Source organism: Balaenoptera physalus, assembly GCF_965194825.1.
Source record: "Balaenoptera physalus genome assembly, chromosome: 7".
NCBI classification, from domain to species: Eukaryota; Metazoa; Chordata; class Mammalia; order Artiodactyla; family Balaenopteridae; genus Balaenoptera; species Balaenoptera physalus.
This window is the reverse complement of record NC_138886.1, coordinates 70,306,061-70,333,952: the sequence shown is the minus strand read 5'-3', so window position 1 is coordinate 70,333,952 and position 27,892 is coordinate 70,306,061. Positions and strand designations below refer to the sequence as shown.

The 27,892-nt window shown below is 41.0% G+C and overlaps 3 protein-coding genes across 7 annotated transcripts in view; 2 read left to right on the top strand and 1 right to left on the bottom strand.

Moving 5' to 3' along the window:
* LOC309664758 (uncharacterized protein) overlaps window positions 1–27,892 on the bottom strand; it is a gene marked incomplete at its 5' end in the record, with an annotated part of 83,587 nt that overhangs the window by 4,194 nt on the left and 51,501 nt on the right. The window contains 3 exons of the transcript XR_014266022.1: window positions 16,451–16,622; window positions 18,404–18,533; window positions 20,171–20,302. Of the gene's footprint in view, window positions 1–16,450; window positions 16,623–18,403; window positions 18,534–20,170 lie in introns of the transcript that reaches the window.
* Window positions 1–27,892, top strand: part of LOC309664751 (interferon alpha-1-like) — a 109,159-nt gene that overhangs the window by 63,675 nt on the left and 17,592 nt on the right. The window lies entirely within an intron of this gene.
* Window positions 90–17,189, top strand: KLHL9 (kelch like family member 9). 5 transcript variants are annotated; one of them, XM_082470473.1, is made up of 6 exons: window positions 90–2,570; window positions 5,656–5,757; window positions 12,795–12,844; window positions 15,033–15,077; window positions 16,486–16,575; window positions 17,170–17,189. In XM_082470473.1, exon 1 carries the CDS (start codon window positions 617–619, stop codon window positions 2,468–2,470), a length of 1,854 nt encoding a protein of 617 aa, XP_082326599.1. In that variant the 5' UTR covers window positions 90–616; the 3' UTR covers window positions 2,471–2,570; window positions 5,656–5,757; window positions 12,795–12,844; window positions 15,033–15,077; window positions 16,486–16,575; window positions 17,170–17,189. The 5 variants fall into 5 exon arrangements, with proteins under 5 accessions (XP_082326599.1, XP_082326601.1, XP_082326598.1 ...); XM_082470475.1 differs by lacking the exon at window positions 17,170–17,189 and having other exon boundaries at window positions 5,673–5,757; window positions 16,486–16,611; XM_082470472.1 differs by lacking the exon at window positions 17,170–17,189 and having other exon boundaries at window positions 16,486–16,611.

The following is a 27,892-nucleotide window of genomic DNA, read 5'->3' as shown; positions in this document are numbered from 1 at the left end:
CCACTTCCTCCCATCCCCCACACGACCGCCCACTGGCGAGGTCAGGCGGCCGCGCAGCCGCAGTAGCTGCCACGGCCGCTCCTAGCCCGGGGGATCCTGGGAGCAGGCCTTTCCGGAAGGACCGGTTCGGCGTCGGGGCCTCGGCCCGTGTTGCAGCCCCGTGTTCCAGGCCCTTGCTCCAGGACGGGCCCGTAGCAGCGGCGACGTTCTAAGGACAGCGGAGGGCGCGGCGGGCCGCTCGCTGAGGTACCCGGCTTCGCCGCCGAGCGAGCCACGGGGCCGCAGGACGTGGCGGCACCTCCCCCTTGGCCCGGAGCGGAACTGCGGGAGGAGCGGCAACGCAGGCCGGACGAGGTGAACCGGGTCACTAAACTGCCTTCAGGTGATGAATCATCTACATAATAAACAGATTTGAGGTCCACAGCCCTCTGTGGTCCTGCTGTAGAACAATTTTTAGAGAGTGACTGGTGTGTTCTGAGGTGTGCCACAGTGACTGTTTGCCCTTGATAAGGAAAGCAAGCTCTCTTGCTCTTGGGACATCCTCGTTTCCTTTAAAGCTTTCAAGTCATAACCTCTTTGGCCGGCATACATCTTTGTGCAAGAGGAAGGCTTTCACATGAAAGTGTCTCTTGGTAACGGTGAAATGGGCGTCTCCGCCCATTTACAGCCTTGCAAGGCAGGAACCACACGTTTTTTTACCAGCAATACTCACAGTTCGGTGGTTTTGCAAGGCTTTGATCAGCTTAGAATAGAAGGATTGCTTTGTGACGTGACCCTGGTACCAGGTGATGGAGATGAAATCTTCCCTGTTCATAGAGCTATGATGGCATCTGCTAGTGATTATTTCAAGGCTATGTTCACAGGTGGAATGAAAGAACAAGATTTAATGTGCATTAAGCTTCATGGGGTGAACAAAGTTGGTCTGAAGAAAATAATTGATTTTATTTATACTGCAAAACTTTCTCTTAATATGGACAATCTTCAGGACACACTTGAAGCTGCCAGCTTTTTGCAAATTTTACCTGTTTTAGACTTCTGTAAAGTGTTTCTTATTTCAGGAGTCTCTTTAGATAACTGTGTTGAAGTTGGACGAATTGCTAACACCTACAATCTTATAGAAGTAGATAAATATGTCAATAATTTCATCCTGAAGAATTTTCCTGCATTATTGAGTACTGGGGAGTTTCTGAAACTCCCTTTTGAACGGCTTGCCTTTGTGCTTTCCAGCAATAGTCTTAAGCACTGTACTGAACTTGAGCTTTTCAAGGCTGCCTGTCGCTGGCTAAGGTTGGAAGACCCTCGGATGGATTATGCTGCAAAATTAATGAAGAATATTCGATTTCCACTGATGACACCACAGGATCTCATCAATTATGTGCAGACAGTAGATTTCATGAGAACAGACAATACCTGTGTGAATTTGCTTTTGGAAGCTAGCAATTACCAAATGATGCCATATATGCAGCCAGTGATGCAGTCAGATAGAACTGCCATTAGATCTGACTCAACCCACTTGGTTACATTAGGAGGAGTTTTGAGGCAGCAGCTGGTTGTCAGTAAAGAATTACGGATGTATGATGAAAGGGCGCAAGAGTGGAGATCTTTAGCCCCCATGGATGCTCCTCGTTACCAGCATGGCATTGCTGTCATTGGAAACTTTCTTTATGTAGTTGGTGGTCAAAGTAATTATGATACAAAAGGAAAAACTGCCGTTGATACAGTTTTCAGATTTGATCCTCGGTATAATAAATGGATGCAGGTTGCTTCATTAAACGAAAAGCGCACATTTTTCCACTTGAGTGCTCTCAAAGGACATTTGTATGCTGTTGGTGGGCGAAGTGCAGCTGGTGAGCTGGCCACAGTAGAATGTTACAATCCAAGAATGAATGAGTGGAGCTATGTTGCAAAAATGAGTGAACCCCACTATGGCCATGCTGGAACAGTGTATGGAGGCTTAATGTATATTTCAGGAGGAATTACTCATGATACTTTCCAAAACGAGCTCATGTGTTTTGACCCTGATACAGACAAATGGACACAGAAGGCTCCAATGACTACAGTCAGAGGTCTGCATTGCATGTGTACAGTTGGAGACAAGCTCTATGTCATTGGTGGCAATCACTTCAGAGGAACAAGTGATTATGATGATGTTCTAAGCTGTGAATACTATTCACCAACCCTTGACCAGTGGACACCAATTGCTGCCATGTTAAGAGGTCAAAGTGATGTCGGAGTTGCCGTCTTTGAAAATAAAATCTATGTCGTAGGTGGATATTCTTGGAATAATCGTTGTATGGTAGAAATTGTCCAGAAATATGACCCAGAAAAGGATGAGTGGCATAAAGTTTTTGACCTTCCAGAGTCACTTGGTGGCATTCGAGCTTGTACTCTCACAGTTTTTCCACCTGAAGAAAACCCTGGGTCACCTTCCAGAGAATCACCTCTTTCAGCACCTTCAGATCATTCTTAGGACCAAGGTGTAATACCTTTGCAGTGCATCATGGATGATCCCATACTTCCCCTTCAGTTGTATCTTCTTACATTGATTGGTACAGTTATTAGATAAAAAGGTAATTGATGTTATTTGTATTGCTTGGTTTAGTATGTTTATCAAATGGTTAACAAATGCATTCTGAAAACGTATTTAACATAGCCAGTTTAACAAATGTAAAAAGATAAGTAGAAAAATGTTAGATGTCTTTTTGTGGTGTTGTGTAAGTCAAAGTGTAGGTGATTGTAGTAAATGTATAATTATGTTCATTATGCTTCAAAGTTGAAAGTTTTCATCTTTGACTACAAAACATCAAAGGGAGGCTGCCTGCTCTAACCTAAAATAATAAACAAAAAAGGTCTCCAAGCCTTATTAGCTGCCTCCCTTTTTTCATAGAGTTTTTGACATAGCTGCCAACTCACCAGATTGTGTGGGTACATTCAGAATATGTGACGATTCTTAGGCAGACCAGAGAAATAATAAATTCAAAAATATTAACTCAAAAAATAGTATAACCCTAAGTCAGGATTTCATCTCTTTCTGGGGAGAGGGAGAGAGAAAATACACACACACACACACACACACACACACACATACACATACATACATATGTATATGCATGCATACACATATATAATTTTTAAATCAATTGGCACTTTAGCTATAGTGAAATTGTTTTTAAATTTAAATTCTTTTCTTCCACCTAGCAGCTATTTCTGTTCAAATGGAAATTCAGTACTAGAGAATAAATGTTTATGTAGTCTTGTGGAATTGATGTAGATAAGAACTACAACATTAAATTGACAACCAAATTTGTCATTTGACTGAATTGTTACTACAGATCAAACTTGTCACTTTTTCTGCTTGTATATTGTTTTCTGTAGAGTTGTCTTTATACAGGTTATTTAGCAAAGTTCAAGTCTCAGAGAATTGCTTTTGCTCAGTAACTTTAGGCTCTGCTACATTCCACCTTTTTGTTCAGTAAAACTTATGAACAAGACAAAGAAAAACATTCTGAACAAAGCTATAGGTTTTTAAGTTCAGTCTCCCAACTTAGTCATTCTAACACGACTGTTTGATTTGAGGTGGTTGCCCTGGTGCTGCTCCAGCCCATGTGCATCCTGAGCTTTGTGTGATCTGCCTCAAGGCTATAATCTGAGCAAGCAGAAGATGTACTGTTTGGCGTCAGAGCAGAAAAATGTCCTTTTGGCTATGTCTAAAGGACAGGACCAACTTCAGATTCCCTAAGAAGCCAGCTGTAGAAAGCCTAGGACGCTGCTCTCTTGCAGGCAGTACTAAAGTAGATCTTCAGCCTCTTCAATACCAAGGGCATCCCTACTGGTTCAGAACCACATGGGGAGATCTTAAATGGGACCTTAGCCACAAATGGAATCATAGGAGTCCTCCGAAGTGAGTGATTCTGAAGAATCTGAAGAGTTACTTCCCTGGAATAATTGTCTACCTGAAGAAATAATTTACATATATACATTTACATACATATGTTTATATTTATATCCCTATACTTGGGAGATTGTCATAGTGTAAATCAGGAACAACCTTCTCTTTATTGACAACCTCATAATAAAACTCAGGAACCAAGACAAAAGGAATTGGCTTCAAGGGATCTGAACCTCACTGCCCATACAGGTGTTGATTCATTTTAATGCTTTTATGATTTCTGCATTGGCAGAAAATTTCATACTTCCTATTTTTTTTAATGATTCAATTTTTTATTACTAAAAATAGCACATTTGAGAACATTTAGGAAATAGAAAAAGTAGAAATTGCTAATAACTTTGTGCATTGAATAAGCAAGAAATAGCATCCCAATTATTTCCTTAATTATTAATGAAGTTAAATATTTGTGTTTTTTGAGTAGCTGTGTTCCTCTTTAATCGAATGTTAATATCCTTTGCCCTTGTAATACCTATTGGAGTTGCTTCCTTTTTCATATCGAGTTATAGGATCTCTTTATATAATAAATATAATTTAACTGGCATTTGCTTGCATTGACTTTTTTTCTCAATCTGTTAGAGGTTTACAAAGGCAGGGCCGTTTAGTTAATTTTTGAGATCAAATTTGTCCATCTTTTTGCATTTTGACCTTTTGGGTGCAATTTTGCTATGGTTCCTTTATTTTTTACATCATTTTGATGTATTACTTTTTTGGCGCTAATTCTGACATGCTGAGATGGTATTGCCCCATGTCTGCTCTGCATAAGCTTTTCTTTTTCCGTTGTTGAGAAAAGGTTTCTGCCTTCTATTACATTTGACCCTGTTGCTTTGTAATTAACTAAATATTGTTCAGCCAGGTAAGTTAACTGCTCCACCTTTACCCCCTACCTCCAGCCTCTCACATCCCACCTCTCATTCTTTTACTGTATAACTTTCTGCAATTGACAGGACTCTTGATAATCATAAAACAGCTGACCGGTGCTATGCTAATTAAATCTAATTAAATCTGGAATTCCTTCCTTACAGATAAAGAAATTTTAGGTGACTGACATGATTGGAGAGATGTCTTTATTTTACAAGCTGATAGTTTTTTTTTTATGGAACATTTAGAAAAATATTTAAAAGAGGATAAAAGCTGCAAGCATGTAAAGCATTGTGTTAACATTTAATTTCTTCTTTTAGTTTTTCTGATAGGTTCAAAAATAAGCTTTTGTTAAGTTTCCTGATTATAAAAATAATTCCTGTCTATTACAGTGAGTACAGGAAAATAAAAGTGAACAGAGGGTGTAAATTATCAGTGATTCCACATGTCAGAAGTAACATGTTAATACTAGGTATATTATGAATTTATATATGTACAGACATTTGCCAAATACTTTGCAAATATGTCAGAACTTAAGCTAAAATCTGGATGATAAAAGGAAGTAAGTTCAACTTCCAAAGGCACACACTGCTTTCATTATGGCTTTCACTAAGTTTTCTAAAATCTGTATGTATTAGAAAATAATATGTAAGGTGCTTTTATCCTAATTATCAAATGCATGTGCATTAAGAAAAACATTCCATTTTTAAACCAGATAAAAATCCATATTTAATTTTTTTCCCACTTGCCAAGAGTAGTATTTCTGTAGGTTATCTGCAAAGCAAACATTTAATCATGTTCAAATTTTTCTGGTTTGTAATTAAAATTATCTTGTTCTGATTATAAAGACAATATACTCCTACAGAAAATTTCATTCAAAACTACAGAAGCATACTATCAGAAGTAAAACCACCGTTCTATCCGCAGCTCAACGATTGAAAGACCTTAGGGTAAGTTAACCTCTCTAAGCTTCATTTTCTCATTTGTCTGTGGGATCAGTGGTGGGCATTAATAATTGTATCTATATCAGAATTGGAAGGAGATAATATTATAAAGTAATTAGCATAAAACATACACAGAGAAGCATTTAGTAAGATACTTGTTACTAATTGTCATTGTATTGCATAATTTTTTACTTTAGTTTTGTCTTAATGATTTTCATAAGTTTTTTTATTTGAAAGTGTTAAATGTCTATACAGTACTCCACCCATGAATGTGCCTTCATATTTTTTTTCCATTTCCCTATGGTTATATATTTAAATATCTACCCCCAATTTTTTATCATAAATTAAGATTTAATATTCTTTCATAAAATTTTGTTTATCTCTATTACCCTGTGATAAATTCTAAGTAAAATCTGAGTCAAATAGTGTAGGCTTTTTTAGGCTTTTGAAAAATATTTCCAGGAGTGTGTGACTATGCGTTTCCACCAGAATGTGTTTAGTGACTATTTCAAAGGCAATCTTGGCAGTTCCAGTTATCTTACTGTTTGGATTTATATTTCTTTAATTATTGGAAACACTGAAATTTTTGTTTATTGAGCATGTGCATTTTTTCATATGTGAATCATTTGTTCCTGTCCATTATTTTAAGTATCCTATTAGCTACAAAGACATTTTTCCTCAATTTATGTCATTTTTATGGGGGCTGGGCTATTCAATTTTTTAAAATTCAGATATAATGATATTTGTTTCAGGCATACAACATAATGATTCTATATATGTATATATTATGAAATGATAACAAGTCTAGTTAATTTCCATTACCACACATAGTTAATACAATTTTTTTCTTGTGATGAGAACTTTTAAGATCTACTCTCTTAGCAAATTTCAAATATACAATACAGTATTATTGATAGTTACCATGCTGAACATTATATCCCCAGGACTTATTTGTACCTTTTGACCACCTTTACACATTGTTTAATAGTCAAATATGTCTGTCTTTTTTTGCATTTTGACCTTTTGGTGATAATTTTGTGTTTTTTTACATAGTACTGATGTCACATTCCTTGTCCTTTACTCTATTGCTTTGTCAGTGCTTATTCTTAACGTGCTAAGGTAGCATTTACTGCTTGTCTCTTGTTCAGATAGCTTTTCTTTTTTCTGGTTGAAATGAAGATGAATTTTTAAAATAAATTTATGAAAATTCCTTTTATATTAAGACTATTAATCTTTATTTACAGCAAGTATTTTCCCATCTTTCTTTGAGTGCATGTTTTAACATACAAGGTATTTTTTGTAATGTAGTGAAATTAGTTTTTCCTTTGTCATTTTTTTAATGCTGTCTTGCACAGTTTCCCCCCATCATGTGAAGGTGTAATTACCCTGGTATTTTATGTTATTGTTATGGATATAGCTTTTTACTAGTTTTCTGTTTCCAAGTTATTATCCACTTGTTCCATCACAACTTTTTGAATAATCTTTACTTTCTGAATTTTTATGCTTTGTAAAAATCATGTAATAAAAGTCTTATTTATAATATGGGCAAACTAGGGTCTTTTTCTTCAGTTATAATGATATTTTATTCAAGTTGTCCTTGGCATGTAGATTGCTGTTTTGAATGAGGTTTTGTTTTCACATTATATTTCAAACTCTATTGCAGTAGTAGGAAATACATGATTTTACCATGTTTATTTTTGTTATTACTCTCATTGATTCTTAACATTTTGGGAGGATTTTGGGGGATTCTCTTTTTTTACCTTAGTCATGTTATCTGTATAGTATAAAAACCTTGTTTCATATTATTTGTATCATAATTTAAAGCATTGGTTAATACTTCCAGCAGATTATAGTTGTAACACGAGGCATTGTGCCTTGTAGGTAATTTTAATAGGGATAATTCTAGAATTAGAATTTAAAATTCCTTTGTTAAAGAGAGGTATTCTTTATTTTTTATTTTATTTTATTTTTTAATTAATTAATTTATTTATGGCTGTGTTGGGTCTTCGTTTCTGTGCGAGGGCTTTCTCTAATTGTGGCAAGCGGGGGCCACTCTTCATCGCGGTGCGCAGGCCTCTCACTATCGCAGCCTCTCTTGCTGCAGAGCACAGGCTCCAGACGCGCAGGCTCAGCAGTTGTGGCTCACGGGCCCAGTTGCTCCACGGCATGTGGGATCTTCCCAGACCAGGGCTCAAACCCGTGACCCCTGCATTGGTAGGCAGAGTCTCAACCACTGCGCCACCTTTATTTTTTTTTTAATTAGAAAAAAGTATTTTTTTATTGGGGTATAGTTGTTTTACAATGTTGTGTTAGTTTCCACTGTACAGCGAAGTGGAGTTCCCTGTGCTATATATACAGCAGGTTCTTATTAGTTATCTATTTTATACATATTAGTGTATATATGTCAATCCCAATCTCCCAATTCATCCCCTCCCACCCCCACCCCCCGCTTTCCCCTCTTGGTGTCCATACGTTTGTTCTCTGTATCTGTGTCTCTATTTCTGCCTTGCAAACCAATTCATCTGTACCATTTTTCTAGATTCCACATAAATGTGTTAATAATTTTTGGCTGTGTTGTGTCTTTGTTGCTGCGCATGGGCTTTCTCTCGTTGTGGCGAGTGGGGTCTACTCTTCATTGTGGGCTCAGTAGTTGCAGCACGTGGGCTCTAGAGCGCAGGCTTGGTAGTTGTGGTGCACGGGCTTAGTTGCTCTGCAGCATGTGGGATCTTACCGGACCGGGGATCGAACCCGTGTCCTCTGCATTGGCAGGCAGATTCTTAACCACTGCGCCACCAGGGAAGTCCCCATAAATACTTTTTTTTTTTTTTAAATATATGATCAACTTGGGTTTTTGTTGTTTTTTTTTTAAAGGCCAATGATTTTTTTTTTTAGTTTTTATTTATTTATTTATTTATGGCTGTGTTGGGTCTTCGTTTCTGTGCGAGGGCTTTCTCTAGTTGTGGCAAGTGGGGGCCACTCTTCATCGCGGTGCACGGGCCTCTCACTATCGCGGCCTCTCTTGTTGCGGAGCACAGGCTTCAGACGCACAGGCTCAGTAATTGTGGCTCACGGGCCTAGTTGCTCCGCGGCATGTGGGATCTTCCCAGACCAGGGCTCGAACCTGTGTCCCCCGCATTGGCAGGCAGATTCTCAACCACTGCGCCACCAGGGAAGCCCCCCCATAAATACTTTTAAAAATGAATTTTTTGGAATTTCTCCCCCGATTTTGATAGCTTATCTGTGTTGCTAGTATCCACTTTTAAGCATATATTTGAATGGCAGAGTGATGGTTGAAAAAAGAAGACTTAGATATTCACTAAAGATGATTGTATACACTACAGAACTGTTAAAGTTGTGGTCCTTAACCAAATGCACTAATAATAGATAGTTCCTCTATTTTCTTGGTAACAGTCTCTGAACAACTACTTTCTAGGGGTTGATGTTATTCTGCCATCTACTGGTTGAAAGTTAAAGTCCTTAATTAGATGGATTACAGTAAATGTAGGCTTTTTAAAAAAACAGTAATGACAAAAACCAGCAGAAGTTTTTATTGTGTATGTGAAAGTTCAAAGTCTTCAGGTCATACTCAAATAAATGAATACAAAATCCCTGTGGTAACTCTTGGTGTATAGAGAGGGTCAGATAATCAGAGAAAAAATATATTTTTTCCTGTGGTTCCATTAAAGAAATTTTTTTAATTGAAATATAGTTGATGTGTAATATTATATAAGGTGTACAATACAGTGATTCTTAGTTTTAAATGTTATACTCAATTTAGTTATTATAAAATATTGGCTATATTCCCTGTGTTGTACAATATATCCTTGTAGCTTACTTTATACGTAACAGTTTGTACCTTTTAATCTCCTATCCCTTGTATTGCCCCTTCCCCCTTCCCTCTCCCCACTGGTAACCATTAGTTTGTTTTCTATATCTGTGAGTCTGCTTGTGTTATATTCTCTAGTTTGTTGTGGTTTTTAGATTCCACATGTAAGTGATACAGTATTTGTCTTTGTCTGACTTATTTCACTTAGCATAATACCGTCCAAGTCCATCCATGTTGCTACCAATGGCAAAATTTCATTCTCTTTTTTGGCTGAGAGGTATTCCATTGTATATAGATATCACATCTTTATCCATTTACTTCCGTATATTGGCAATCGTAAATAATGCTGCTATGAACATTGGGGTGCATGTATCTTTACTTTTTTAATTAATTAATTAATTAATTTGGCTGCATCTTAGTTGCGGCATGTGGGATCTTCATTGTGGCACGTGGGATCTTTCATTGCAGCGTGCGGGATCTTTCATTGCAGTGCGCGGGCTCCAGAGCGTGCGGGCTCAGTAGTTGTGGCATGTGGGCTCTAGAGTGTGTGGGCTCAGTAGTTGCGGCGTGCAGGCTTAGTTGCCCTGTGGCATGTGGGATCTTAGTTCCCCGACCAGGGATCAAACCCATGTCCCCTGCATTGGAAGGTGGATTCTTAACTACTGGACCACCAGGGAAGTCCCACACATATCTTTTTGAATTGGTGTTTTTGTTTTTTCCGATATGTATTGCTGGGTCATATGGTAGTTCTATTTGTAGTCTTTTGAGAAACCTCCGTACTGTTTTCTCCTGTGGCTGCACCAATCTACATTCCCACCAACAGTGTACAAGGGTTCCATTTTCTTCACATCCTCACCAACATTTGTTATTTGTGTTCTTTTTGATGATAGCCATTCTGACAGGGGTGAGGTGACGTTTCATTGTGGCTTTGATTTGCATTTCCCTGATGATTAACGATGTTGAACATCTTCTCATGTGCCTCTTAGCCATCTGCATTTCCTCTTTGGGAAAATATTGTTCAGTTCTGCCCATTTTTTAATCAGGCTGTTTGTTTTTTTGATGTTAAGTTGTATGAGCTGTTTATATATGTTAGATATTAACTCCTTATAGGTCATATCATTTGCAAATATCTTCTCCCAATCAGTAGATTATCTTTTCATTTTGTTGATGGTTTCCTTTGCTGTGCAAAATCTTCTCAATTAGGTCACAATTATTTTCATTTTTATTTACTTTGTTTTAGGAGACAGATCAAAAAAAATATTGCTACACAATTTATGTCAAAGGGTGTTCTGCCTATGTTTTCCTCTAGGAGTTCTATGGTATCCAATCTTACATTTAGGTCTTTAATCCACTTTGAGTTTATTTTTATATATGGTGTTAGAGAATGTTCTAATTTCATTCTTTTACATGTAGCTGTCTAGTTTTCCCAGCACCACTTATTGAAGAGACTGTCTTTTCTCTATTGTATATTCTTGCCTCCTTTGTCATAGATTAACTGACCATAAATACATCAGTTTATTTTTGTGCTCTATATTTTTCCATTGATCTATGTGTCTGTTTTTGTGCCAGTACCTACTGCTTTGATTATTGTAGCTTTGTAATATACTCTGAAGTCAGGGAACATGATTCTTCTCGCTCTATTCTTCTTTCTCAAGATTGTTTTGGCTATTTGGGGTCTTTTGTGTTTCCATACAAATTTTAAAATCATTTGTTCTAGGTCTGTGAAAAATGCTCTTGGTATTTTGATAGAGATTGCTTTGAATTGCAGATTGCCTTCGGTAGTTTGGTCATTCTAACAATATTAATTCTTCCAGTCCAAGAACACGGTATATCTTTCCATCTGTGACGTCTTCAATTTCTTTCATCAGTGTCTTATAGTTTCTGAGTACAGGTCTTTTACCTCCTTAGGTAGGTTTATTCTTAGGTGTTTTATTCTTTTTGGTATCATGATAAATGGGATTGTTTCCTTAATTTATTGTTCTGATAGTTCGTTGTTAGTATACAGAAATGCAAGAGATTTCTGTATATTAATTTTGTATCCTGCAGCTTTACCAAATTCATTGATTAGCTCTAGTAGTTTTCTGATGGCATCATTAGGATTTTCTGTGAATAGTATCATGTCATCTGCCAACAGTGACAGTTTTTCTTCTTTTCCAATTCAGATTCCTTTTATTTCTTTTTCTTTTCTGGGCTTTTCTAGGACTTCCAAGACTATGTTGAATAAAAGTGGCAAGAGTGGGCATCCTTGTCTTGTTCCTGATCTTAGAGGAAATGCGTTCAACTTCTCACTGAATATGTTAGCTGTGGGCTTGTCATATATGGCCTCTATTATCTTATGTTCCCTTTATGTCCACTTTCTGGAGAGTTTTATCATAAATGGATGTTGAATCTTGCCAAAAGCTTTTTCTGCATCTACTGAGATGATCATATGGTTTTTATTCTTCAGTTTTTTAATGTGCTGTATCACATTGATTGATTTGTGGATATTGAAAAGTCCTTGCATCCCTGGGATAAATCCTACTTGATCATGGTGTATGATCCTTTTACTGTATTGTTGGATTCAGTTTGCTAATATTTTTTTGAGTATTTTTGCTACTATCTTCAGTGATATTGGCCTGTAATTTTGTGTGTGTGTGTGTGTGTGTGGTATCTTTGGTTTTGGTTTCAGGGTGATGCTGGCCTCATAAAATGAGCATGGAAGTGTTCCTTCCTCTGCAATTTTTGGGAATAATTTGAGAAGGATAGGTGTTAACCCTTCTTTAAATGTTTGGTACAGTTCACCTGTGAAGCCATCTGGTCCTGGACTTTTGTTTGTTGGGAATTTTAAAAATTATTGATTCAGTTTCACTACTGGTAATTGGTCTGTTCATATTTTCTATTTCTTTCTGATTCGGTCTTGGGAGATTGTACCTTTGTAAGATTTGTCCATTTCCTCTAGGTTGTCCATTTTATTGGCATATAGTTTATAGTAGTCTTTTAGGATCCTTTGTATTTCTGTGGTCTGGGTTGTAACGTCCCCTTTTTCATTTCTGATTTTATTGATTTGGGCCCTCTCCCCTTTTTTCTTGATGAGCCTAGCTAAAGTTTTTCAATTTTATTTATCTTTTCAAAGAACCAACTCAGTTTCATTGATCTTTCTTTTGTTTTTTAGTCTGTATTTCTGCTCTGATATTTCTTTTCTTCTACTAACTTTGGGTTTTGTTTGTTCTTTCTCTAGTTCCTTTAGGTGTAAAGAAAGTTTGTTTGAGATTTTTCTAGTTTCCTGAGGTAAGTTTGTATCACTATAAACGTCCCTCTTAGAACTGCTTTTGCTACATCTTGTAGATTTTGGATTGCATTGTTTTCATTTTCAGTTGCCTTTAGGTATTTTTTGATTCCTCTTTGATTTCTGCAGTGATCCATTGGTTGTTTAGCAGCATATTGTTTAGCCTCCACGTGTTCGTGTTTTTTTGCGCAAAACACAACTTTGTAGTTGACGTCTAGTCTCATAGTGTTGTGGTCAGAAAAGATGCTTGGTATGATTTCAGTTTTAAATTTACTGAGGCTTGTTTTGTGGCCTAGCATGTGGTCTATACTGGAGAATGTTCCATGTGCACTTGAAAAGAATGTGTATTCTGCTGCTTTCGAATGGAATGCTCTCTCTATATATCAATTAAGCCCATCTGCTCTAATGTGTCACTTAAGACCAGTGTTTCCTTATTGATTTTGTCTGGCTGATCTGTCCATTGATGTAAATGGGGTTTTAAAGTCCCCTACTATTATTGTGTTACCATCGACTTCTTTTATGTCTGTTAATATCTGTCTTATATGTATATAGGTGCTCCTATGTTGGGTGCATATATATTTACAATTATATCTTATTCTTGGATTGATCCCTTGATCATTATGTAGTGTCCTTCTTTGTCCCTTGTGACAGTCTTTGTTTTAAAGTCTATTTTGTCTGATAAGTATTGCGACTATGGCTTTCTTTTGACTTCCATTTGTGTGGAATACCTTTATCCATCCTCTCACCTTCACTCTGTCTCTAAATCTGTAGTCTTTTGTAGGCAGTGTGTGTGTGTGTGTGTATATATATATATATATATATATATATATATATACACACACACACACACACACATACACCTGCCTTATTCTTGCGTCCCTTCAGCCACTCTGTGTCTTCTGATTGGAGCATTTAGTCCATTTGCATTTAAGGTAATTATCAACATGATATCCTTATTGCCATTTTGTTAATTGTTTAGGGGTTGTTTTTGTAGGTCTTTTTTCCCCTTTTCTTTTGTTCTCATGATTTGATGGCCATCTTTAATGTTGTTTGGTTTTCCTTTGTGTGTGCATTATAGATTTTTGGTTTTTGGTTCCCATGAGGTTTTTATATAGCAATCTGTATATCATACACACACACACACACACACACACACACACACACACACACACACACACACACACACGTGATTAAGTTGCTGGTCTCTTAATTTCAAATGCATTGTACTTTCCTCCCCTCACAGTTACTGTTTTTGATACGTTTTACATATAATTGTTTTGTGTATCCCCTAACTGCTTATTGTGGATATAGATGATCTGACTACTTTTGTCTTTCAACCTTCCTACTAGCTTTGTGCTTGGATGATTTCCTACCTTTACTGTATGTTTGGCTTTACTGGTGAGCTTTTCATTTCATAATTTTGTTTCTAGTTGTGGCCTTTTTTTTTTTTGCCTAGAAAAGTTCCTTTATCACTTGTAAAGCTGGTTTGGTGGTGATGTACTCTTTTAGCTTTTGCCTGTCCATGAAGCTTTTGATTTTGCCACCAAATCTGAAGGAGAGCCTTGCTAGATAGAGTATTCTTGGCTGGAGGTTTTTCCCTTTCATAATTTTAAATACATTGTGCCACTTCCTTCTGGCTTGCGGAGTTTCTGCCGAAAAATCACTTGATAGTCTTATGGCGATTCCCTTGTATGTTTGTTGCTTTTCTCTTGCTGCTTTTAATATTTAATTTTTCTCATTTTAATTACAATGTGTCTTGGTGTGTTCCTCTTGGGGTTAATCCTCTATGGGACTCTGTGCTTCCTTGACTTGGGTGATTGTTTCCTTTCCCAGGTTAGGGAAGTTTTCAAGTATTATGTCTTCAAATATGTTCTCAGTTCCTTTTCCCCTCTCTCTTCTCATTCTAGGACCCCTATAATGCAAATATTAGTGTGCTATTGTAGTCCCAGAGGTATCTTTAACTGTCCTTATTTCTTTTCATTCTTTCTGTTCAGCAGCAGTGATTTACATAACTCTGTCTTCCAGCTCACTGATTCATTTCTCTGTATCATTTAGTCTGCTGTTGATTCCTTCATATATATTTTTCATTTCAGTAATTGTTTTCTTCATATCTGTTTGGTTGTTCTGTATATTTTCTAACTCTGTTAAAAACTTCTAACTTCTCTCTCTGTGCCTCCATTCTTCTCCCAGGTTCTTTGATCATCTGTACCATCATTACCCTGAATTCTTCCTCAGGTAAGTTGTGTATCTCCACTTCATTCTTCCTTCGTCTGGAACATGTTCCTTGGCAACCTCATTTTGTCTGTTTCCCGACCTTGGAGAAGTGGCCTTCTGTAGGAGATGTCTTATGCGTCCCAGCAGTGCACTCCCATCTCATTTCCCATGCTATATGCTCTAGGCATTCCCCCCATGAGGACTGTGTGGGTCTTTCTGTTGGGGCGGGCTATGTGGGAGGTCTGGTAGGCTTGGTTAGCTCCCAGTGTGGTTGGTTGCCAGGCCCTGCCTGGTGCAGAGGCTGCCAGCTGCTGGTGAGTAGGGCCTTGTCACTGGGCAGCTGACTGCAAGACCCCAGGGGGCCACAGGGCTAGTGCTGGCTCACTGGTAGGCGGAGCCAAGGTCCAGAAGACTCTGGGGCTGTCACCTGCCCATGTCCCAAGGTTAGTGCTGGACTACTGGCAAGCAGAGCCAGGTCCTGGAGTCTGGCTGCAGGGCCCAGGGATCCCTCAGCTGGTGTCAGATCACTAGTGGAGGTTGGGGGAGGTGGTTCCTGACACAGTTGGGTACAGGGTCCAGGGTGTCCCCAAGCTTGTTTTGGCCTGCTAGTGGGCAAGGCTGGGGCCCAGCTTGTCCCAGGGCAGGGTGTAGCTAGCTGTGGGTAGGCTGGGTCCATTGACTGCAGGACTGTGGTTTTGAATCTGGTGTCTGCCTCCCCAGTGGGTAACGCTGGTCTAGAGCACCAGTGCTTGCCTACTGGTGGGTGGAGCCATGTCTAGAGGCCTCTGGGGGCTTAGGAGGTCTTTATACAGCCTGTCTGCTGTGTTCCCACCCAGTAAGTTGCTTGGCCTGAGGTGTCCCAGCACTGGCACCTACAAGCTGTTGGGTGGGGTCAGGTCTTGGCACTGATGAGCTAGAGAGAGGATCCCATAACAGTGCTTGCCCACACCAGTGTCCACGTGGTAGGGAGAGCTCCCAAGTATGGCTGCTGCCAGTGCCCACGTCCCCAGGGTGAGCTGCAGCCCCCCGCCCCCCCTCCCCCCGCCACCTCTCTGAGAGACTCTCCAGGACCAGCAGGTAGGTCTGGCCCAGGCTCCTGTCAATTTACTGCTTGTTCCCTGGGTCCCATTGCAGGGAGATTCTGTGCCCTTTAAAAGGGGAGTCAATGTTGTGAGTCCCAAAGCACTGGGGGAAATAAAGCCCTACTGACCCTCAAAGCCAAATGCTCTGGGGGCTCGACTTCTTGGTGCAGGACCCCCTGGCTGGGGAGCCCAACGTGGGGCTCAGACGTTACTCCTAGGAGAGAACCTCTGCAATATAACTCTTCTCCAGTTTGTGGGGCTCCCATCCCGGGGGGTATGGGACATGGTTATATCTAAGTCTGCCCCTCCTACCCTTTCTCATCGTGGTTCCTTTTTTATGTCTTTAGCTGTAGATGATCTCTTCTGGTTGGTTCTGGTCTTTTTCATTGATGGTTGTTCTGCAAGTACTGGTGATTTTGGTGTGTTCATGAGAGGAGGTAAGCTCAGGGTCTTTCTACTCCACCATCTTGGCCGAAGAGAATATCTTTGATACAACACAAAAACACAGATTTAAATTGCTTTGACCTTTATCTTATTGATAAATTCATATAATTTGAGTTTTATAAAAAATCTGCAACATTTCATCTGGATTCTAAGCATTCACACCCACTACTATGTGGCTTTTTTTTTAATGGATTGTAAACTGAAGAGCTTCAGCTTACATAGTATCACACTAGCAGAGTAAATCTTTTCAGTGGCAGAAAGAATCTAATGTGCAAATATCCAGGTATAAGTAAACTTGATGAACTTATAATATTCTAAGAGCTTTTATATTGGTTTGTCCATGCAGATGCTAGGATCAGATCACTGCTCTACCCACAAAGCTTTCATCCACCCCAGACAACAACACATACATAAGTACACATGTGTGATACAGAGTGGCTTCTGGACCAGCTGATCCAAATTCTTTTTAGTACCATCCCTGGGCTCCAAGAAAGCCTATTTCTTGGCTAGGGAACTACCCATTTCCTCTATCTCCAAAACATTATCTCAGAGCAGAATATTCTCATACTGAGTATTCTTTCTTCCAGGATGGATATGATTGAAAACAGGTGACCTCTTAATTGTGCCTCCTGAAGCCTGTCAAGAATGCACTTATGCCAATAGTTCTTTTCTGGATATAACCTTCCTTGTTCCTTCTGTTCTATTTAATACAGTATTAGAACAAGATGAATATAAAGCTGCTGACGGCAGTTAAGGTCTGTTACCTGAGCTCAGATGTTTCATTGTGTATACAGCCCTTTCCCAATTTTAAGTTCATGCAGTATTCTAGCTCTTTACTGGTCCATCTTCCAGAAGGCTGTGACTATAGAGTTAGAGGTTTATCATTCTTTGCCTCATTTCACCTAAGAGCCCATCAGCAGAGTCTATATGTGTGAATGGAGGGCAAGTCTAATTTCTACTGACTGAACTTTTATCTTAGTTGGGAAGGATAGTTTATCACTTAGAAGCCAACACATTCCAGCCAGGAATTAGTGATCCATAAAAACAACTCATTTCTTCATACTAGGCAAAGTGTTTGGTTATTAATCCCTCCATCCTTATCCAGATAACACAGATTTCACAAACCTTCTATGTACCCTATGTATACAGACACACTCAAAGGCATCACTTAAGCTCAGAGAATGGGGAAAGAGGGTTTTCTAACTGACTTTCCAGGCTAACTCTCCATTAATGAGCTAACCTGTGCCCTCAACTTTTCCTGCTTCATCCTGTAAGGGGAGTGGGTTATGGATTCCACTTACACTGTCCACTTAGTTTACTTCTCCAGTTTCCGTATCTGCATTTCTCATTCACCCTCACCACTTACCTCGTAGTGCACTTACCAGCCATGTGCAACAGGTTCCTGGCTATCATTTGGGAATACTTCCGTGTGTAGACCAAGCTCAAGGAGATGCCTCTACTTAGCCCCCAAACTCAGTGTCCAGAAATGGGTTTTTACATATCCTGCTGGACGCTTGCAGCTGGTCAAAGCTCCCAGTGGACAACCTGCCTTTGTGGAGTATCTATTGGGGCACAGTAGAGAAGCCCTATCAAGATCTAGGTAGCGATTAGGATTATAACTTTGAGAATGACCTAAGTCTGCTGAAGCATTGGTTGTGTGCAGAGGCAGGAGCCGCAAAGGGGACTTTGTTCAGGACAATGGTAGAACTGGGGTCATCTCGTTACTGCTACTAACCAGTCTCGAACTACAATCAAGTCACTAGCTGGATGTTTTGTTAAAAAATCATTAAAACTGATTATTGTGTCCATAGTCTCACTTACCTGAGGTAGTTATTACATCAGTGATGTTGCTGGACCAACACCATTCTATTTGGAGAGATGTGCAGATGACTGCAGATGGTGGTATCAGGCACAAGAAAAATGCATAACCTGCCATTCCAGTGCTCCATCCCTGCATAGAAAGAGTGGTTAATTTTTCTCTAGTATCCTTTACTGTCTCACCATCCCACTGCTGGCTTTCAGAAGAGCGTGGTCAAAAGAAAAATCTCAACACTACTACATTTAACTCTTAATAGCAGCCTTTGTCCATCCCTTAGGAATGACTTTACACCCCAGACCTTACCTCTACCACAGTCTCAACAGTTCTCTTCTCCTACCCAAGTTGACCTATAAGAACTGCTTTTATTAATACCCAGAATATAATGCTGAGAAACACTGTTCTCTCACATCATAGACTATTATCTATTTTCTGGTACATCTCTAATCATCATCTTGAAGGATCTGAGCCATGTGGTCACTTTGATACAACAGAGCAGCAACCTGATTCCCAAACCAGACGCAAAGCTTCATACAGTGGGTTTTCATACGCTGCATTCCTCATTTATCCTGGCATTATATTTTCCAAAGAAAAACAGGAATGGGATTCTCCTTAGTCCCCTTGAGTTGGGGAACACAAGGTGATCTTCCTAACATTTCTAAAGAAATGTGGCCAACAACACAACCCTCTCAGCTTTAGAGTGACTGTAAGAAAGCAGCAAGGACTACCCAAGCTCCACTGTGTTCCTAGAACCTCTGGAAAAAACACTAGTTCACATGAGCTCAAACATTTTAATCCTGAGCTGATACCCTCTTCCCTGAGTTCCTTAGAATCAGGTAACCCAGGCTCAAACCGTGTACAAATCCCCTTACCCCTCCTTCCTACTGAGCCTCATCATGGTTCTTCATGGTGAGTACTCTCACTTGCTGCAAAAGTTAGGAAACCTGACTTGGTTTAACTATAGAGCTGTTCCTGGGGCGTCTAGCTGGGCTTCATTACAACTCCAGGAAAGAAAGTCATGTGAGAGCCTCCAGAGAGAACTAGCACAGTCTTCCATCTGTGCTGTTAGTGGTCAGAGAGAAGAGAATTTTTGGTGCTAATTTTTTTGGAGGGTACTAATTTTTTTGGAGGGTGAGGGTGGAACATGCCCCCTTTTACTTTATGCATATAAGTAATGTTTTTAACTGTTCAAAAAATATCTGAAAGATTTGAGAAAAGCTCTGTTTCCTTCAACTAATGTGACAAGAAAAAAGGTCCAGAGATTTAGGTCTGTCCATAATCTCACAGCTATAGTGTAGATATATTGTACATTAAAAACTCAGCAGTGTTGTGTCCACCTAGAGGGGTGGGATAGGGAGGGTAGGAGGGAGACGCAAGAGGGAGGAGATACGGGGATATATGTATATGTGTAGCTGATTCACTTTGTTATACAGCAGAAACTAACACAACATTGTAAAGCAATTATACTCCAATAAAGCTGTTTAAAGAAAAGAAATACTGGCGTCAAAGCATAAAAAATAAGTAAATAAAAAAATAAAAACTCAGCAATATGAGTACCCAAGTCCCTTGAAATAAGATCATCAAAAGCACTGATTTTGAAGACTTCCTGGAAGATAAAAACATATTTCATAGTCTTCGCTCTAAGAGCAGAACACACAACTTAAAACCAGAGCAAGAGAAATAGAACGAGACTGACAGATTTTATCTTCCAAGGACAGCAGCAATGCTGTCTCCCACCCCATGTGTGCCTTGAAAACTATGCCATTTCTCACCAACTTGAGGTTGATTTACTTCATTCCTCTTTAAATATGGGAAGGCTTGTGTTGGGCTGCACCCCGAAGGCCTCCAAGCCCCGTGGCTGCCCAGCCTCAAGACCTAAGAAAGAGCCCAGACAGCCGAAACATCAATGGCTTACCGGACAGGGAATCTTAAGAAAAAGGTCCTGCAGCGACACCCCGTGGACAGCAAGCAAGACGTGGCAGCAATCTTACCTATGTGAGGGAGGAAGCTACTATTACACAGGGAATTTTCATCAGATTGGCTCATCAGTTACCAAGGAAACCAGTAGCAGGGGCCCTTCCATCACAACCCCTCAGGTTAATGAGCAACAGCAGAGCAGATACTGATATTTCCCTTTTATGAGCTAGCAGGTGGAGCCGTTTTGGCCTAAGCATTAGAACAATCACTCGGCGGGCCGGGGGCGAGCACGCTGGTGGGTGTGGGGTGTGAGGGAGGCGGGGGCTGGTCTAGCGGGGGGTGCCCGAATAGCAAGAGAACGGCCGTCCTGAGTGTCCTGACCACACACCCCACCCCTACCCACCCTGCACGACCCTTACAATCTCTGTCCGCCCCTCTTCCGAGACACCCCCGGGGTCAGGTACGTAGCGGCGCACCGCAACCAGATACCACAAATGCAATACACACAACAGCAGCTAAGAGTGTCAAGAGTAAGCTAGGCCCGTGGCACACAGGGCAGGAAGAAGGCAAGAGTCTTCAGTTGCCCCCCTATGGCGGCATGAGCCAGGTGGATTTCCCATGGCATCTCGCTGCACACCCAGCCATCAGACTCATTTTGCAGCCTGGCCACCACGGTGGCCCAGTCCGCAAGCTGATTCCCTGCCCTCAGGCTAGCGAGGAAGTCTAGCAATACAATACAGGGAGGTCGTGACCAGTAAGCAAAATTTGTATTTTAACAGCATTCTGAGATAACACCATCCTCACCTGTGGTTTCTGTCCTGGCCTGCAGTACCATACCGCCTGTCCACCCTCAGTCCTCACGGCCAGCGCCAAATGCTGGAGCCTTTCAATTAGCAAGGCAGCAGCAGGGTTGTAAGGCAGGTGGAAATACTAGCGCTTATCTTTACCAGCCCATTCCTGAACTGCATGGCCAAGAAAGTGGGATTCCTTGGTCGCTATCCATGTCTATGGTGAGAAAGGAAGACAAGAAAGAGTACAGCCATTTTGAAAAAAGACCAGACAACGGTCTTGGGCAAAACAGGCCTTGCAAGCTAGAGAACAAAGGCCAAGGGGTCCTGAGTCCTGGGGGTGGGATCAGAGAGGGGGGCAACAGCCTCCCAGGAATAAAAGATTATCTCTGTTACATTAGCGAGTATACCTAGTTGCCACAAGGGAAGAAGCTCAACTGCAAATTTCAACCTTACCTGTTCCGGGGCTCTCTTGCAGAAACTCCTCATGCACTCCTTTCCCCTCCCAGAAGCACTCCCTATTCCTGAGAGCCACCATGGAGCCTCCTGCTGCTGAACGAAGAAGTGTGACGATTTCTGGAAATTGTCAGTGATCATGAGACACACCCTCCCTTTTGTTATAAAAGCAACTCGCCCCTTCCACTCAGGAAGCTGCCTTTTTTCCTCCACCCCCCACCCCAGCCTTCTCCCTTGTGCACAAGCTCTCTCTTTTAATAAAAATCTTTGCTTGCCTAAGAGTCTTGTGGAAGCGGTATCATTTCTATGGTATTGCTGCCCAAGAATCTGGGAAGGGCCCGGTAACAATGGGAGTCCTGTTTCTCTCCCACAGCTGTTCTAGGTCCTGAAGAGTAGTCTTTTGCGTTGCTCTACGCATCATGGAAGCCTTCTGTAATGGCTTCCACCTGTTGTAAGACACTGTAGACTGCATACAGCTGTCGTCCCAACACACTGCATCGTGGCTCTGCCCCTTTCCACGGCTGGGCCCAGAAGCACCAGGGTATTAGTATTTTGCCATCGCCACAGGCCCAAACCACACCCTGCCGGGGAAGTGGCCACACCCAATTCACAAGCCTGTCCTCAGTTAATATCCCTAAAGCCTGTGGCTTTTAACTGTTTAGGGGTTTGGGGTTGGGGGTACGCTCCATTACCCAAACAGATAACTCCCAAAGTATCTGATAGGAAACCCAGGTCCTCGCGTTTTGCCTTCACCAGCCAGTCCCGGGCAGTCAGATCGGCCACAAGCACAGGGCTGCTACTTTTAAACTGGAAAGAGCCTCTGAGGTTAACAGGATATCATCAGTATAAGGGTCGAGAAAGACATGCCTCATGGTAGACAGCTGCCACAGGTCCCACTTGCTAGTGGATGGCCACCTTGGGATTATCCCCCCACCCCACCCCGTTATCCATCATTATTTCCCGACGTCTCAGCGTCTCAGCACTCACCGGAGTATCCTCGGCCTCTGGGCTTCTTGGCTGGCTCGCCAACTGTTGAGCGGCACCCTGCAGGCCTGCAAGCCTTATAGCTGCCCAATCTCCAGACCCAAGAAAGAGCCCAGAGCCCACATCAGTGGTTTACTGGACAGGGGTCTTACGTGTCTGTATTAAAAGGTCCTCAGAGAACACCCAGCCGTGAAAAGCAATCGGCCGGCAGGATCTGATAGCCATGTTTGCTACTCCTCGGGAGCACAGGAGACTAACATTTCTAGGGGGAACTGACCTCAGGTTCGCTCATCAGTTACCAAGGACACCAGCAGCTGGGGCAGGTCTCTCACAACCCCTCAGGTTAATGACCATCACCACCACAGATATTTCCCTTTTATGAACTAGCAGGTGAGCTGTTTTGGCCTAAGCTTTAGAACAATCACTTGGTGGGGCAGGGGGCAAGCATGTTGGTGTGAGCGGGGTGTGAGTGAAGCAGGGACTGGTCTAGCACGGGATGCACAAAGAGCAAGAGAACAGCCATCTTGAGTTGACTAACCATACAGAGTGTTAATTTTTTACAAAAAAATTTGTTGGAAATAATATTCTATGACTTCCAAAGGTAGGTTAGGGTTTATCAAGCTTGGCAGCGCACACACTTGAGGCCAGATAATTCTTTGTTGTGGCTGCTGGCCTGTGGGTCCTGTAGGGTATTTAGCAGCATCCCTGGCCTCTATCCATTAGATGCCAGTATCAGCCCTCATCACCAGTTGCAACAACTGAAAATGTCTCCAGACATTGCCAAACATCCCCTCAGGGACAAAACTGCCCTCACCGAGAACCAATGGATTAGGTCATAATAGCTTGCTTACTGGGCCACTCACTTTTGAGCCCAAGGCCCCTTTTAAAAAGTTCAACTACACTGAGTCTACCACGCTCACAGAAAAACCAGACCACAAGGAGAGTCATTGCGAGGTGCTTCTGTACCCAGTACCAGCTGAGGTCCCAGCTGAGACTTACTAGCATCAGACAGGCCAGTGAAAGTGCCTACCACCTGCCAGGTCAATCCCAGCCACCCAGTGGAGTGTGCTCCTGAGGCCCTAGAGATGGTGAAACAGAGACAAGCCATTCCTTCTGTGCCCTGTGGGAATCCCTGGCTCACAGAATCTGTGAGATGAGACATTTATTATTTTGGGTGATAGATTTTGGAGTAATTTGTTTCAAAGCTATAGTACTGGGGACATTATGTTTGTTTGTATTGTGAGTGGAGGTCTACAACAATAAACAAACAAGCCCTATTTATCAGATCAGATTGAGTATGAGTGTAAAATCCTTTAAGACTTCAGAAAGATCTAGGTGGTGTCTCAGAGAGTCTTTCAAACACACAAAAGGCCTTCTGAGGATCCTGGGGAGTGCCTCACAGATTCTCTCCATTACGTGACAGCGCTCTAAAACACCAACTTGCTGTCTCACTGGAGACTCACGGGTAGCCCAAAGTGAAAAAGGGTATATATCTGAAGAGATTTGTGGGTGTGCCTCTTATCCAATGGCATTCATTATAAACGGATATACAGCAAACCCCGTAAATGTTTACAGTAATTATATCAGTTTAGACTGAAAGTAATAAAGAGCATACACAATAAAGAGGGCTTCAGATCCCCAAACTTTTCCAGAAAGGAAGCAGGATGAGAAGTCTACACGATGTAAAACATAAGCACTTCTTGTGGGAAAGGAAGGATAACTTAAAAGGCAGAGCCAAGAAGCCAGAAAGGAGAAAAATCAGCCTTGGAGAATAACTCCCAGAGACTTAGAACTGAGCCCTAATCTGAAAATTGACACCACCTGCCCTAATAGATAGCCGAGTTACAATAGGCCGGTGACTGCTATGTGCTTTCTGCTTTACCCCATTTTGAATGGGACTATTATAATATCTTATGCCTGCCTCACCATTGTATGTTGGGAGTAAAGGAACAAATGACCTCTCTATTTAGATTACAGGGCTTCACATTGAGAAGAATGGCACTCAAGGAGCAGTGCTGGAGGAATTGTGCCTGAGGAACTCCATCCACACCTTGAGCTGATGGAGATGGTGCAACTCTAGACCTGGATTTTTGCCATAATAAGATGAGACTTTGGAAGGTTTTGAGAAGTGATGAATGTATTTTACATGTGAAAGGATGTGACGTTTTATGGACTGTAGCAGATTGTATTTTTAAAAGATGGCAGCAACAACATTTCCCTCATTTCACAAATTTTTCTAGAATGTTGAAAATCCTCCAGTAAGAGATCATTGTCTAATTCCTCTCTCCTTGAATCTGAATGGGTTTGTGACATCTACAATATGTAAAAATGATACTGTGATTTCTGAGGCTTGGTCATAAAAGGTAATGCTGCTTCTGCCTTGCTGACCGAACCATCACATGAGAAGTGCTATCACTCTGAGTATCACTCTTATCCACTGCGCCACCAGGGAAGTCCAAGCAGATTACATTTAAAAGAAATATCTTCCTTCTGACCTTTTCAAAGATAACAGGAAAATAAATAATATATAACTTAGACCTTCGAATCAAGTGGGGTCTTTTTCTTCATTAACAAGTTGACAGGAACACTCAGGGATTAAGGAAAAATATTTTGGCTCTTGAGATACAGAACTTCACAGACTTTCACTGGTCATGAAGTTCAGCATGTGGTTATTTTCACTGCCCTCATTAAGACTGGTTATTTATTAAAGGCATTGTTGATGCAAATACTTAGACCAGTCCATGCTTAGGGTACCATTGGTTCAATGGCCTTCAAATTTTTAAAAAAAGATAAAGAATAAGTGGGACTTGCCTGGTGGTCCAGTGGGTAGGACTCCACACTCCCAATGCAGGGGGCCTGGGTTCGATCCCTGGTCAGGGAACTAGATCCCGCATGCCATGCCGCAACTAAGAAGTCCGCATGCAGCAACGAAAAGATCCCGCATGCCGCGACGAAGATCCCACATGCCACAACTAAGACCCTGTGCAGCCAAAATAAATAAATAAATATATAAATATTTTTAAAAATAAAGAATAAAAATTGTTTTAAAAAACTCTTTTGGACTGACCTCTAGAGGGGAAACAAGGTCTCAATTTCTTCCAAAACCACAAATTTGATTCTATTTGTTTGTGCTCCAAAGGAAAGAGATTCCAGGTGAGTAAGTAAAGACCAGTGAAGCCACTGAATACTGGTATCCATTAATATATCAGTGTTCAAGGACTTCCCTGGTGGTCCAGTGGGTAAGACTCTGCGCTCCCAATGCAGGGGGCCTGGGTTTGATCCCTGGTCGGGGAGCTAGATCCTGCATGCATGCCACAACTAAAAATCCACGTGCCACTACTAAGAAGTCCACATGCCGCAACTAAAGGATCCCGCATGTCTCAGCAAAGATCCCGTGCCACAACTAAGACCCAGCGCAGCCAAAATAAACAAATATTAAAATATATACATATATATATATATATATATATATATATATATATATATATATATCAGTGTTCAAACCTAGATATTGGTATCCCTGAGGGTACATGATTACTATCCAGGGGCATGCAAGCACATAGATTTTAAGAACACATTTTTTACAACCTCAGCATCGATAAACATCCTTGATGAAACTGATCAGCCAGAGAAGAGAGATGGAAGTTTGGCCCATAGCCATTCTCACATTTAGACTTTACATCACTTTGTAAAATAAACTCCTTACCCATTCCAAGCCTCAGCCTGGCGCACTGCCTCAGGGTGCAAAACCTCTGTGACACCAGAGGGACAATTCCAGAAGGCTTAGTTCTTCAGAATGATTCCTTTGATAGAAAAGCAGAGGAGACTTTAATAAGATGTTTATGCTTTATCAGTTACATCCTCTCTCTCCTGTATCAACATCTTTCTTTTTATTGGCTAGTTTTGATCAACATTAAATGTGCTTAATTTTCATTTTATCCTAAACATGACTATTCCTCAGCCCTATGACCACTTGTTAGTAGTATTTTGCTTCTGTCATTCTGTTCATACCCAAACTTCTTCAACGTTCTTTGCATTATCTGTCCCTATTTCTTCACATGCAGCTAATTTCTCCACTCAGTATAATGTGGCTTCAGCTTCCCTTGTTCTCTTGAAACCGCTCAGCCAAGGTTTACAATAAACTACAACTTACTGAGGTCAGAGATCAGCCAGTCAGCTACGGGTAACATCTCAGAAGCATCTGACGATTCTGACCATGCCCTCCATCTTAAGGTCTGACCTTCATCTGGTCTCTATGTCACCACCATCTTCTGCTTTTCTCCTCCTCCTCTCCTTCCTTTATTGACTACTCCCTCTCATCTTAGGGAATTGGTGTTCCTCAAAATTCTGTGCTAGTCCCACACTTCATCCTCTCTGCACATATAGGTCTCAACCTCCCAAATAGTTCCAAATGTCATCTCTATGATTGTGACCTCCATATGCATCTCTTTCCCCAGAATCTTAGCTCCAAACATTAGATCCATATTTCTACATGCTAGAATATCTAGAATATCTCCACTTAACATGTTCAAAATTGAATACATATTTTTCAAACTTTCTTGCCCTTCTATGTCCCCTGTGTGAATGGGCCCCAATCATTCGGCAGCCCAAGATAGAGACATGGACATTATCATTGAGTTCTCAACTTTCTCAAAGCCCATAGCCAATAAATCATCACAGATTGTTCTTTTGACATCATACTCATGGCCACCCATCATCTGTACAACAGCCTTTCTACATGAAGGGATATGCCTACCTTATGAATCCTATTTCTTTCATTGCAGTTGTTTTAAAATATATTGACAAACTGTCTCATACTCTTTCCCGTCCCTTCCCTTGACTATGTGCTTGATGTAGCAACTTCCCTCTAATGAATACACAACACAGGTTGAAGTGAAGGTGTGTAACTTATAAGACTATGTCATAAAACCATTTACTGCCTTCTCCACTTCTAGTTTTCATCACTCACTTTGGTAGAAGCCAGCTGTTGTGAGGACACATCACAGAGCTTAGTGGAGGGGCGCAGGTGACTGTGATGAGGAACTGAGGCTTCCTGCTAGTGGTCATGTGAATGACCCACGTTAGAAGCAGATCCTCCAACCCAAGTCAAGCCTTCAGGTGACTGCAGGCCAGCTGACATCTTGACCGCCACCTCATGAGAGATCCTGAGCCCACTGAAAGCACTCTCAAATTCTTGATTCATAAAAACTGTTAGGTAATAGACTAGTGGTTAATGCCACTAAATTTTTAGGTTATTAATTATGCATCAATAGAACACTAATTCACCAATGTAGGAGACCCAATGCAAATTTCTAGCCTCCTTTGCAGACAGAATGCAGGCACTTGAAT

Excerpts from the sequence above, each read along its gene's own strand:
- KLHL9 (XM_082470473.1), top strand. The coding sequence starts at position 617 with ATGAAAGTGTCTCTTGGTAACGGTGAAATGGGCGTCTCCGCCCATTTA.